The 12,300-nt window shown below is 47.3% G+C and overlaps 2 protein-coding genes and 1 pseudogene across 2 annotated transcripts; 1 reads left to right on the top strand and 2 right to left on the bottom strand.

The window, feature by feature from the left end:
- Positions 1-1,258: 1,258 nt before the first annotated feature.
- On the top strand, positions 1,259-3,563 carry LOC136482715 (FHA domain-containing protein FHA2-like). The gene is made up of 3 exons (XM_066479914.1): positions 1,259-1,886; positions 2,542-2,696; positions 3,333-3,563. The coding sequence occupies exons 1-3, from the start codon at positions 1,259-1,261 to the stop codon at positions 3,561-3,563; spliced, it is 1,014 nt and encodes a 337-aa protein (XP_066336011.1).
- A 439-nt stretch (positions 3,564-4,002) lies between these two features.
- LOC136480634 (acyl transferase 15-like) lies at positions 4,003-5,645 on the bottom strand (annotated as a pseudogene).
- Positions 5,646-9,584: 3,939 nt separating this feature from the next.
- LOC136480633 (tryptophan decarboxylase 1-like) lies at positions 9,585-11,168 on the bottom strand. Its single transcript, XM_066478119.1, has one exon. The coding sequence runs from the start codon at positions 11,166-11,168 to the stop codon at positions 9,585-9,587; it is 1,584 nt and encodes a 527-aa protein (XP_066334216.1).
- Between the last annotated feature and the right edge of the window lie 1,132 nt (positions 11,169-12,300).

Here is a 12,300-nt window from a genome sequence, read left to right as displayed (position 1 = left end):
ACAAGTTTCATTTACATGCTGGTGAGCAATCACATACAAGTTTATTTATTCACAGTTTGGCACCTTGTGGATGATCTATTTCATAGTTTTATTGGAAATGTAAGTTTATTTCCATTTCTTAAAATAGGTATCACATTGGTTTAGTTCAAAAATTATAACTAAAAATTGTCCAATCTGTACAAAATCTACATACCTCTTTTGGTTCTTGAAAGTCAGCCCGGATGTTGAGAAAGTTGGCACATGCCAATTTTGCTCTATGCTATGTTTTGGACTGTTTTGATCCAAATTTATCATATGGATATAGAAAATTTTATCATAAATTATTATTATTTTCCATGAATGCATGGCCATCTTCAGAAAATAAGCTCATATGGTCTCGTATAGCCCATCATTTTTGTTCAAAAAGATCTGTACAGTATATATTATTTCTCTCCTTGCTTCACAACCCTCAAGGCTATTGTGTAGACATCACTATCAATAATCAAAATCACAGGCTAACTGTGGTCCTTCATGTATTTTTACATTATTACTTTGATATATCATTTTTCCAACAGTTCTGTTTTTGAATCTTGATATAGAGAGTTGCTATTAACATATAATTTTAGGGCCATGCCATTTTTTGAAAGGCATTCATCTTTTGCCTTGTTAGAGGTTGATCCACATATTATGATAGGGGAAAATAGTGTTGTCAGCTGTTAGTTGTTACCCTTCAAAACACAATAAGGCAACGTACGGCCAGACACTTGGAAATACAAGCGTCACTGTATCTGTCTGGATCTAAGAAGCATAGTGTAATTGCACACATAATCTTATATTTTTATCAATAGCACTGGTAGATATTGGAACAAAATATGGAACTTTTGTTCCCCAAAACTGTATCTTCGTGAAATCAAAGACATTACTGAACTATATTAAAGTCACAGTGAAAATTGGTTTCATTTGTACTGTGCACTATGTCTTATGTGGAATGATTTGAAGGAAGCAAAAAGTCTACTTCTGTAGTTAGCTCCAGTGTATTCTCTAATAGCATAAATTTGTTGTTTTGGACCCTTTTCTCATATCAGTATGTTTTTACAATGTTTAGTTCACCTAACATCATTACCTAATTAGCTGTCTAGCAAGAGACTGCATAGACATATATTGCAATTCAGCTAATATAATCCATTCATACTGTATTTTAACAAATAACCTATTTACTCCATACAAGAAACTGAAAGTAAACACATAATGTTTTCTTTGACTACCAGGAACACCAGAGATGGCAGCCTCAAATTCTGCAGTGACATCTATTGGCCAGAGTCAAAAGGTGCCTGGTTTTGCCAAGCTTCAGGGTGAAAATTTTGTGTACTTTATACAAACTTACTCAGTCATCTTGGGGCGCAACACTGAAAGCTATACTGTAGACTTTGATCTCTCAAAATATGAATGCGGAAGCCAACGAGTTTCCCGTTGCCATGCATGTATATTCTATGACTTTAAACTCCACCATTTTGCCATTAAAGTCATTGGAAGAAATGGATGCACCATTCGGGAGGTCTCTTATCTCCCAGGTAGTGTCCCTATTAAATTGAATTCTCAGGACCTCATTGAGATTGCTGGAATAAAATTCTACTTTCTCCTACCATCTCGCTCCATCTTTGCCACTCTTGCTGCTCGGGATACTACTTCCTTGCCTCCACAATCTTCATCCCTTTTGCACCCTGCTGATTACCCTGGGCATCGAAATGCTAATGATTTTGGCCATAGCAATGGTGAGAATGGGGCCAAAATAATCAATGACAGGCAAGGAAAGTTGGTGAAACAAAACAGTAGTTTTTCTGGAGAATTGGAGATATCTAACTGCTATGGCATCAGTAATGCTGGCCCCATTGGAACGCTTGATGGATGCGGTACGCTATCTCTGCTATAGTCTTATGCTAGATCCATTTTTCTCCTTTTTTCCCTACATTCTAGCATACTAACAGAAAGTGTGGAATAACAAAATGACTTTATCCACATGGTTTATTTGCCAAATAATTCAAGTGTACCTTGACTGCTATATTGATTGTTGGCAGGCATTTCCTCTTTTTTTTATGCTTTGCAATAATGTACATTTGCCAGTGCAGGCTTGTCTTATTTTTTAATTATAGATGTAAAAAATTGTTTAATTACTAAGAATGAATATTGATAATGGGAAGGCTTCCTTTTTGTTGGCCACAAAATATGAATATGCTGTAATTAGTTTTGAACCAAGTGTAACGTGAATGACTTTTCCTATGCCTTTTTTTTGGAGGGGGCAGGAAGGATTGCCCCCCTACTGAGAGAAAACATCAAAACCAAAAGTAGCAAGATACAAGAAAAAATGAAACAAGAAAGAGATTGCACAAATGCATCTAGTCATAACTCAAAAAAAAGGAAAATATGACTTCTTTGCCCAATTAATAACGAAAAGAAAATTCCTTCTTGAAAATCGCAGTACTCACCCAAAGGAGCATTATCCTACTGACCTGCTCTCATACAAAATTTTTATTTGTGTATCCCTAACTAGTTTTATTTATGCAGTCAGCAAGCTAGATATACAAAGTGCAGAGAAGGAAATAGACAATGAACAGCTCCTACTAGAAGAAGAGAAGGTTGTAGCGACATGTCTTGCAGCCCTGATATCTGACCTATCTGGTCCTAAAGGATGGGTGCCTATGGAAAAACTCCATTCAGAGGTTTGTCATGGAAGAAAAATCTATTTTTTGTAGAAATTCTGGATTTTTTATCATGCATTGATACAATACAAAACAACATGGAAATATGTTGGCATATTTAATTTGACATTATTATGAACTGTTGTATTATCAATCATTACTCGATCAATGGTAAACTAAATTCAAGACTTGGCTTTGTCTTGCAAATATGTTAGATGCTGCACAATATCGTAAAATTTGTCCTTTTGTCTTGGTTAGTTGTTGCAGTGGCTGCCATAGTGTGGTAATGTTTTCTAGGCAATGTTTATTATCTGCAATATAGCGGTGACTATAGTGACGGTTGCAGTGTTGCAAACCCATATGTGCAAAATTATACAAAATAAAATATACATCTATTCTTCATTGGGGGTGATAGTAGAATGGCTCTCTCTATATACATTAACAATTTGAAGTTTTGGGTATATTTTAAGATCTCAATATTGTTGAATGTGGTATCCAATATTATCCTGCCATCTACTCTTGAAACTTTGGTCACAACAGCAGTACTATGATTATATGATTCTTTTACAATGTACAATAATTGTTTCTAACATGGTATGGCATGTGAAAGTATTCTAAAGTTTTTTTAAAAGAATACTAACCCTTGATTACCTGCAGCTTTTTGAACGCTTTGGTAAGAATTGGCCCCATGACAGGGTCAGCAGGTACTTACCACAAAAGGGCATGTCAGGCTCTTCAACTGAAGCAGTTGGTAGGCCATGGTGCAGCCTGTGGACGCTATTCAAGAAGTACCCGGAGCATTTTGTCATGAGCACAGTGACAAGAGGACAAGCAATATCAGAGTTTGTTGGCTTGGTACATCTCGTTTCTGTGGAAAATGAATCATGAATCCAAGAATCATTCTTAGCATTCTGAGGATTCTCAAGGCATCGTTATCCTATATGATCTAAAAAAACTTGGACATACTATTGTTAGCATTTGAAATCTGAAATTCATATTGCAGAGGCTATGTTGTATTGTAAACCTATATATGCACCTTTGATGTGGTACCTTTAGGATTGATCTATGCACACTTCAGTGCTAGAGTTTGGAAAGTTTGCTTTTGAAAGTGTTGTATCTGTTGGGACAATATGAATTATTAGTGTATTCTTTCACTTTAGATCTGTGGTCATGTTTTTTTTTATTTCTGTCGCTGCATATTGCAAGATAAAAGGGGTTGCCAACGCTAAGAGATGCATAGATCAAGGCCGACAAAACACTGACCCCATCTTCCCCGTTGCACAAGAAGCCCACCGCAGCGGCAACGGCGGCATGTCTTGCAGGTCACTCAGCTCTCACCTATCATCACTTCTGCATTTCCCTTCAACTGGTCAGGTATTTGCTCCTTGGCATGCCTGATCATGTCGACCACGTCCGCGTTCGCCACTGCTCGGCTGGTCGTCAGGACCACCTGCTCGACGATGCAGTTGCCGTAGTAGCCTCTCTTCACACCCACATGCTTGTGCACGCTAGCTAGAAACACGAGCAGGACTGGGGTCTCGGGGTCCAGCCGGATCGTACATGTGCGGCACTGCCACAGGACGGCGACGACTGTCTCGAACGTGGTGCACGGCCGGACACTGAACCTGCTGCTAAAGTCAGCTCTGATGCGGTTCACCAATCTCGAGGGGACGGTGACGTTGAGAACAGCAAGGCCGTCGTTCACCGGATCCATGCTCAGCAGATGCTCTTGTGCTTGGAGGACGGAGGGAGGGAGGCTCGGGAGTGTGTCGTCCCACCTGGCCGGAGCCACCGACGGCGATGGCATCCCGGTGGCGAGCTCGCCGACGGCCTTCAGGAACTGCGCCATCCCGGCGCCGTCGGCGACGCCATGGTTCCAGGTCACCCCGAGCGAAACCGACGCACGAGAACTCCATCACCTGCACCTAAGGATGAAAACGGTCGAACTCGGTCGAAAAACTCCTCAACCGTTTTCTACTTTTACATTTGAAATACGAAAGCGAAAGCGAAAGCGGACAAGCCGGACACGAAAACGAACACGAACTTACGGAATATCTAGAATTTCGAAAACGAACCAATTCGAGCGGAATTATGTCGAACACGGTCGGTATGCGAAAATTCAATACGAAATACTGACCCAAAGTGCATAGCATTAAACAAGTGCACGACCAAATACATAACAAGTTCACAACTAACAAGTGCATGATCTAGTTCAAGTGCATGATCTAGTTCAAGTGCATAGCATTAAATAAGTGCACGACCAAATACATAATAAGAGAGATGAGGTTGGGCGTCGTCTATAAGAGAGGGCAGCTAGCCACCGGTAGAAAGAACACAGCTGCGTGGTGAGCAGCCTGTAATTGGGCTGTATGGCCTGTGCAGTTGGCCAAATTCGGTTTAAACCGAATTTTGAATTCGGAACATTTCAAATTAAAAGTAGAAAAGTAGAAAACGGTCGAAAAAATGTGTAAACCGTTTTCTACTTTTACATTCGAAATACGAAACATCTCAAATGCGAAAGCGAAAACGGTAAAGTCGAACAAGAAAATACGGATTCGGTCGGATTAAATATAGAAAATGATGCGGTTCGGTTCGGGATATTTCCGTTCCGTTTTCATCCTTACCTGCACCAGCAGCAATGGCGCACTTGGGCCGCCGCAGGGCAAGTCAGCTGGATAGTACACAGCAAGTTCGTCTAGAAGCTTCCTTGAGCCGGGTGACCGGTGCAAGCATATGACCTCCTTCACGGCGAGGTCGGTGGATGCGGCTACAAACGCCACGCCCTCGCGGCCACACTTGATGTAGACGTCGTCGTCGTCGTCACTGTCGTCTCCGGCGACAGTTCGACCGGCGAAAGGGTAGTAGTGGACCAGTGCACGGGACAATGCGCTGCGTATGGTCTCGGCACTCAGCAGCGTTGTGGATTGGATCCTTGAACACAAGCAATGTTGTGGCTGACACCTTGTACATGTTGGAACCGGTGGTGACCACCGAGTTCACGATCTTGGAGCTGGCTTGCAGCCGGCCCGGCTCGTTACACGAGCCTGCGCTCCCACAGGTCCCAGGTCCACCGGAGCTGACAACATATAAGGCCTTTGGGCCTTCTCAACCCAAAAGACTAGCCTGATAGGTGGGGGCTTCTTCCGCCTTATATGTTGTGCTCCCCCACCATCGCTACACGATGTGGGACTAAACCCCAACAATCTCTCCCTTAGTCACACATCGGGGTGTCCCCGCCATATGTGACGCTCGAGATTTTTTTATTGGGTTTAGCTTTTCTGACCATGGGTACCGGCTCTGATACCAATTGTTGGAACCGGTGGTGACCACCGAGTTCACGATCTTGGAGCTGGCTTACAGCCGGCCTGGCTCGTTACCACGAGCCTGCGCTCCCACAGGTCCCAGGTCTACTGAAGCTGACAACATATAAGGCCTTTGGGCCTTCTCAACCCAAAAGACTAGTCTGATAGGTGAGGGTTCTCTCACCTTATATGTTGTGCTCCCCCACCATCGCTACACGATGTGGGGTTTAATCCCACATCGTGTAGCAATGGTGGGGGAGCACAACATATAAGGCGGAAGAAGCCCCCACCTATCAGGCTAGTCTTTTGGGTTGAGAAGGCCCAAAGGCCTTATATGTTGTCAGCTCCGGTGGACCTGGGACCTGTGGGAGCGCAGGCTCGTGGTAACGAGCCGGGCCGGCTGCAAGCCAGCTCCAAGATCGTGAACTCGGTGGTCACCACCGGTTCCAACAGTACAGACCCTTGACAAAGGACGAGAGTTTTATGGTGCCCCTCGACATTGCCGGCTCCGGATCCGAAGGTGGCCTGACGACCATGGCCCATGGGTGAGCACTTTCTCACCGTCATGCTCATTGCTCTTTGGGTAGTGGTGATGTATACAGTGATGGTGGATCTTGCCACCACCTGTCCACCTTCTCTGGCTTAAATATTGGTGGGAGTGAAGTTGTGAAGAAGATGTCACTGCCTTACTACTATGCAAAGTCAAACATCTTGGCAACATCCTTCAATTGAAATAAAACTAACAACCAGCTGGTAAAAGCATATTCCTGCTCATACTAACATCTTGCTATTACAAGTAGAGGTTTAGATGAGGCTCCACGTTAATCCTAATCCTTTCGATAAGTTTTTTTTATCAGTACCCTTACGAGATGTGGTAATGCTATGATTAGGGCGTCCGTCCAGACGTGTGCATCCGGACGCCCCTATTCCTGGGTGCGTAGCGACCAGGCCCAACATGCAATCGGCCTTCTTCCCTCTACGCTTTCTCCTCCATCTCTACCCCATGACACAATCCCATCGACATAAATCCACATTCGCTTTCGCTTGTCGCGGCTTCACCGCATCGGACGCCCGCCACACTTCGCCTCGCCGCTGCGCGCTACATCTGCCACCACGCTGCGCCGACTCCTCCTACAGAACCTCGTCGGCGCCCGCCCCACTCCGCATCACCACTGCTCGCCACGTCTGCTGCCACGCCGCGCCCACTCCTACAAAACCTCGTCGATGCCGGCATATGGTCAATGAGTCAGACGTCTTCGGCGGCGCGAGGGACAACAACGACGACTTCCTCTGGGCGCTCAACAATGCGGACCTCCCTAGCAGGGACCTCGACCTCGGTGTGTGGAAATCCTGGCCGTCGCGGCGCTCTCCTTCGCCAGCATGGCCACGCTGCTCGGTTACCTCGTCCAAGCAACAAGGTGACATTACGTAGCGCATGTTGCAAGCTTGTGTTTCAAGTGTTTTAGATGTTTCATCTGGATATTACAAGTGTTTCATCTTGATGTTGCAAAAGTAGATCGTGATGTTACACATGTTACAATCGCCATATATGTATGTTTCAAGTGTTTGTTCTAAATGTTTAATTTGTTTTTACAGATGTTCATTGTAAGTGTTTCGTCTGGATATTGCATATGTTCCACACGTATGTTGCAAGTGTTTTATCTGGTTGTTACATATGTTTGCAATGGTTTTTTTCAAGAGTTTTCAAGTGTTTTGCAAGTGTTTCAAACACTTGTTGAAAATGTTTCAGCTATTTCGTTCGTATGTTACAAGTTTTATCTGAGTATTTCAAAAATAGATCAGGATGTTGAACATCATGTTGCAATGTGACCACCTTGCCACAACCCCTTGCTACAGCTGCTTAGGCATCATGCATGCTCGTGGGGAGTAGAGGGATGGAGCGCTACTCAACAGCGGGCGCGGAAAGCGGAGGGCGATGGCGCCAAGGGCGCAGGCATCCCCGCGCAGCACGCACAGGCGGCAAGCACAGGGGGCGCGGGCAATCCGGACAGAGGCACGAAGTGGGGTGCAGTTTCCTGGGAGCAGCAGCGTCAAGCGCAGAAACGGACTGCAGCCATGGGCGTCCGGACGCTTCCATCCATTTGGACGTCCGGGCGCTAGTAGTGTCGTACGGGAAGTGATAGAATAAAACTCAAGTCCTAGAATTTTCAAAAGATTAGAAACAGCTAGCCTTTAATTTAGTAAACAATAATCATCACATAATGCAACTATTTCTAGTGGTGGGGCTCTTAAGAGTGCCACCTCTATTAACTCAATTTCTAGAGGGGAATCCTAGCAATACCCACCTCTGGTAATAACAAAATTTAGAGTCGGACATCTTAACAAGTCCGCCTTTCTTAATCAATTAATAGAGGTGGGCATCCTAAGATGACGAACTCTATAAATAATCGACTAAAGAGGTGGTGATGCCCGTCTCTAGAAATGGTTAACAGAGGTGGATATTCGCATGATATCTGGCTGACCATTTATTGAGCTGACTAAGATGCCCGCCTTTCTTAATTAGGGAGTTTATCTCTTGAAATACTATTTATAGTAGTGCATCTAGATCTAGATCTAGATCAAAACTATTCACCAATCATGGATGGTAGTCACAGCATCCATTCTTATGAATTTGATGATATATAATTGAGAAAAAAACAAGTGAAGCTACTCAATTCAACAAATTTTGGATAATATGGTGTAAAAAATAGTGAAATGGCATTCGTTCTTTGTACAGACCATGAAAAAAACTAGCTGACCAGCTCCAATTAAGCCACAAATTATGGAGAGAATTCTAAAAAGACATTGGTTAGCCATAAACTTACCTCTTAAGCAATTCTCTTGAGGAAATGAATATCAAACCCCTTCCCTTCCCTTATATTTGGCAATTCTCTCCAGGAAATGAATATCAAGGAGTCAAACATTTAAAGATGGCTTGACCGGCCTGGAAGCTAGTATATGTTAGGGAAGAAGCAATTTATATAGAAATGGTGTTGTTAGCTGGTTGTACCAACCTTTAGTGTAACACATTTGTCCTGGCGTTCACATAACCATGCCGCTAGTGTAAATAGGTCTATCTCTACTGGCGACTCGCCGCGTAGAAGTGCCTATCTCTTCTAGTGGTTGCTTCAGTCAACCTTCAGTGGAAATAGACACATTGATACCGGCGGTTTGACCAGGTGACAATAGTTGTCGTAAGTTGTACGAGTACCACGAATTCAGTTGAAAGGCTTCGCCAAATTCAGCTCCTTTTGTCCACCGTTGCATGAGCTAGAGGTCTAGAGCTATAAGAACAGTCTTAAGGCCCGTTTCCCCGAGCTCTAGCTCCGAGATCTATGTTGGAGCTACAGTTTGTATTATGTTGGAGCTACAGTTTGTAGACTAAGTGAAAGTAGTTTCAATATTTAGATCTGATCTAAACAATGTACAAAATGAGTTATATAAATGCACTTAACATGACTGCAGCTCCACATCTAAGATTTCCTAGAGCTACGAAGAATCAGCTCTAGATTTTCTAGAACTAGAGATCTGCTAAACAGGGCAATCACTTCTAGGGACCATTGTAACTAACTCCTAAAAAGAAGAAGAACAAGGTCAATGAACGGCCTTAATCCATCTTTCCCTTTATGATCTCGGTGGTGGTCATCTTAATGAGATCCCACGCGCTCCGCACGTGCCTCTCCTCCTGTAGCGTCGAACCCACCGCGAACCTCAGCACGAACTTGCCACCGATCATGGTGTTGGCCAGGAACATCCTCCCGCTCCGGTTCAGCCGCTCCATGAGCTCCCGGTTAGCCGCCTCGGCGTCCTCCTCCGTCATGCCGGCGGTGGCACTCGGCCTGATCCTGCAGCAGACGAGCGCGAAGTTCCTCGGAACGACGACCTCGAACCGGTCGTCGGCGCGCACGCACTCCTCGAACATCTTCGCCATGGCGACGTCGCTGCGGATGTGCTGCCGGAGCTTGGCGGCGCCGTAGGTGCGCATGACCATCCAGAGCTTGAGCCCGCGGAAGCGGCGGCCGACGCCGACCTGCATATCCTTGAGGTCGGTGACGGCGCCGGACTCGCTGGCGTCGTTCCGCAGGTACTCCGGGCGGGTCTCCAGGGACTCGGTGAGACGCCGCGTGTCGCGCACCCACAGGCAGGTGCAGTCGAGGCACGTGAGCAGCCACTTGTGCGGGCTCAGGCTGACGGAGTCCACGCGCTCCACGCCGTCCAGGTGGTGCCGGAACTCCGGGCAGATGCACGCGCTGCCGGCGTACGCAGCGTCGACGTGAACCCACGCGCCGAACGCGGCCGCGGCGTCGGCCGCGGCGCCCACGGGGTCGACCGCGTTCGACGACGTCGTGCCGACCGTGACGCACACGTACGTCGGCACCAGCCCGGCGTCGGCGTCGCGCCGCATTGCCTCCAGCAGCCTCGCCGGGTCGAGCGCGTAGTCGGTGTCCGCGCCGGTGGGGATGGACCGGACGTTGGCCGGGTCGAAGCCCGCGAGGCGGCACGCCTTGAAGAAGGTGGAGTGCGTCTGGTCGGGCGCGTACACCGTCAGCCGCGTGATCCCGGCCATGCCGTCCGAGCCGCTCCGGCGCAGCGCGGCGTCGCGGGCCGCCACGAGCGTCACCAGCATCGCCTCGCTGGTGGTGCCGAGGATGACGCCGCCGCCTGTGGTGCCCGTGCCTCGCCCAGCGGCGGTGCCAGCGCTGGTGCGGCGGTTCATGAAGCTGTCCGGGAGGAGGAGGAGCTGCGCGAGCCAGTCGAGCGCGAGCGCCTCCAGCTCCGCGGCGGCGGGGTTGGCCTGCCAGGTGAACCCGACGGTGTTCATCGCGGAGGCGACGAGCTCCCCGGCGATGGCCGCGGCGCTGTTGGTCGCGGGGAAGAAGGCGAAGAAGTTGGGGCTGGCCCAGTGCGTGGTCCCCGGCACTACGGCCTCGCGGAGCTCGTGCATGGCGACGTCGAACGGCGCGGCGGCGTTTGGCGGCGTGGCGGCCGACTTGAGCTGGCGGACCAGGTAGCCCGGCTCGACGCCCGGGAGCACGGGGAGGGACTCCACGGACTTGTAGTAGTCGTAGACGAAGTCCACGGCCTTGTGGAGGTAGGAGCGGACGTCGTCGGCGTTCAGCGGCTCGAAGCGCTCGCTGTCGGCAGCGAACGCAGCGGCCATGGCGGATGGGTTGGTGGAAAGGCTGCCCATTTCTGTTGATTTGATGATCGTTACTGACCAAGCTAGCTAGCAGGTAAAATTTCAGTATCTGTCGAAAGCAATGCAGCAAAGCTCTATCGATCGAGCTGTGGATCGGAAGAGAGGAAGAAGAAGCAGTTAGGGGAACGGAGATGCTGTGTGGTGTGATGCATGTGGACGCTGTGGTGCTGGTGCAAGCATGGTTTATAGCCGAATGGAGATGCCCGGCTTGGAGATCAAATGGCATGAGGAAGCCATTTGATGAAAACTTCAAGTGGAGCTCACAGTTTCAATCGAAGGAGGAAAAAGAGACAAAGGGCGTGTTGGGACTGCGTATCCTGCGGCGGCGGCGAAAAGAATCCAATAATCACGCCAAACAGCCTGCGGCCACGATGATTGTTTCCACCGCACACGGCAGAGAAATCACAAAAATGAACTACACCACGAGTTTCTTGTACCGCGGCTCGACCCTCGCGGTTCCTATACCGCACCGCGTGGTCCACGACCACTGTCCCAAACATGCCCACAGTGATACCGAGATCTCGCTAACTATACTCCATCTTTAATCACGGTGTGGCTCACTCAATATTCCATGTAGTAGGCACCCATATACTACATCACCGAGTTGGTGTTATAGGATGGTTATGCTGAAATCTAAATAGCGATTTGCCACTAAAGAAAGCCTAATGTTCTGAGTCACGACAGACGGAGTAATTAATAACACTCCAATTGACAATGCTGGCATGCATGTCAACGGATCGGATTAGGGAGGACATGAGGTGCAGCAAACATGGCTTACCACTCTCGAGAAGAGTTCCACGTCACCTGAGAGAAGATAACATTTGCGCTGTCAGAACCTTGGGACCATTGTGGTTCACTGATAATACTATTGACAGTGGTCATGGCCAAGGTGTTCGAGGAGTCCTGCGGCACTTGTTTTGGTCGGCATCAGTCTTTGTGGCAAGTCTAACACCAGACCAAGAGAAGGCTTGGTGACAGGGAGCATACCTCGGTGGAGCTTTGACGTGGACTTAAAATTACATTTTGGTAAGGATACATCACCTCATCTCTTAAGCTTTTTCGTACCTCCATACTTGAGCTCTTTAGTTACAACATTTCCACATACTTGTTTGTGTGCTCTTTA

The sequence above is a fragment of the Miscanthus floridulus genome, chromosome 9 (genome assembly GCF_019320115.1).
Source record: "Miscanthus floridulus cultivar M001 chromosome 9, ASM1932011v1, whole genome shotgun sequence".
Classification (NCBI taxonomy): Eukaryota; Viridiplantae; Streptophyta; class Magnoliopsida; order Poales; family Poaceae; genus Miscanthus; species Miscanthus floridulus.
The sequence above is the reverse complement of the archived record's forward strand: the minus strand, read 5'-3'. Positions and strand labels throughout refer to the sequence as shown.

Coding starts and splice junctions, on each gene's coding strand:
- LOC136482715 (XM_066479914.1), top strand. CDS start 1,259: ATGGCAGCCTCAAATTCTGCAGTGACATCTATTGGCCAGAGTCAAAAG. Junction 1,887..2,541: donor CATTGGAACGCTTGATGGAT/GCGGTACGCTAT, acceptor TTATTTATGCAG/TCAGCAAGCTAGATATACAA. Junction 2,697..3,332: donor TGGAAAAACTCCATTCAGAG/GTTTGTCATGGA, acceptor GATTACCTGCAG/CTTTTTGAACGCTTTGGTAA.
- LOC136480633 (XM_066478119.1), bottom strand. CDS start 11,168: ATGGGCAGCCTTTCCACCAACCCATCCGCCATGGCCGCTGCGTTCGCT.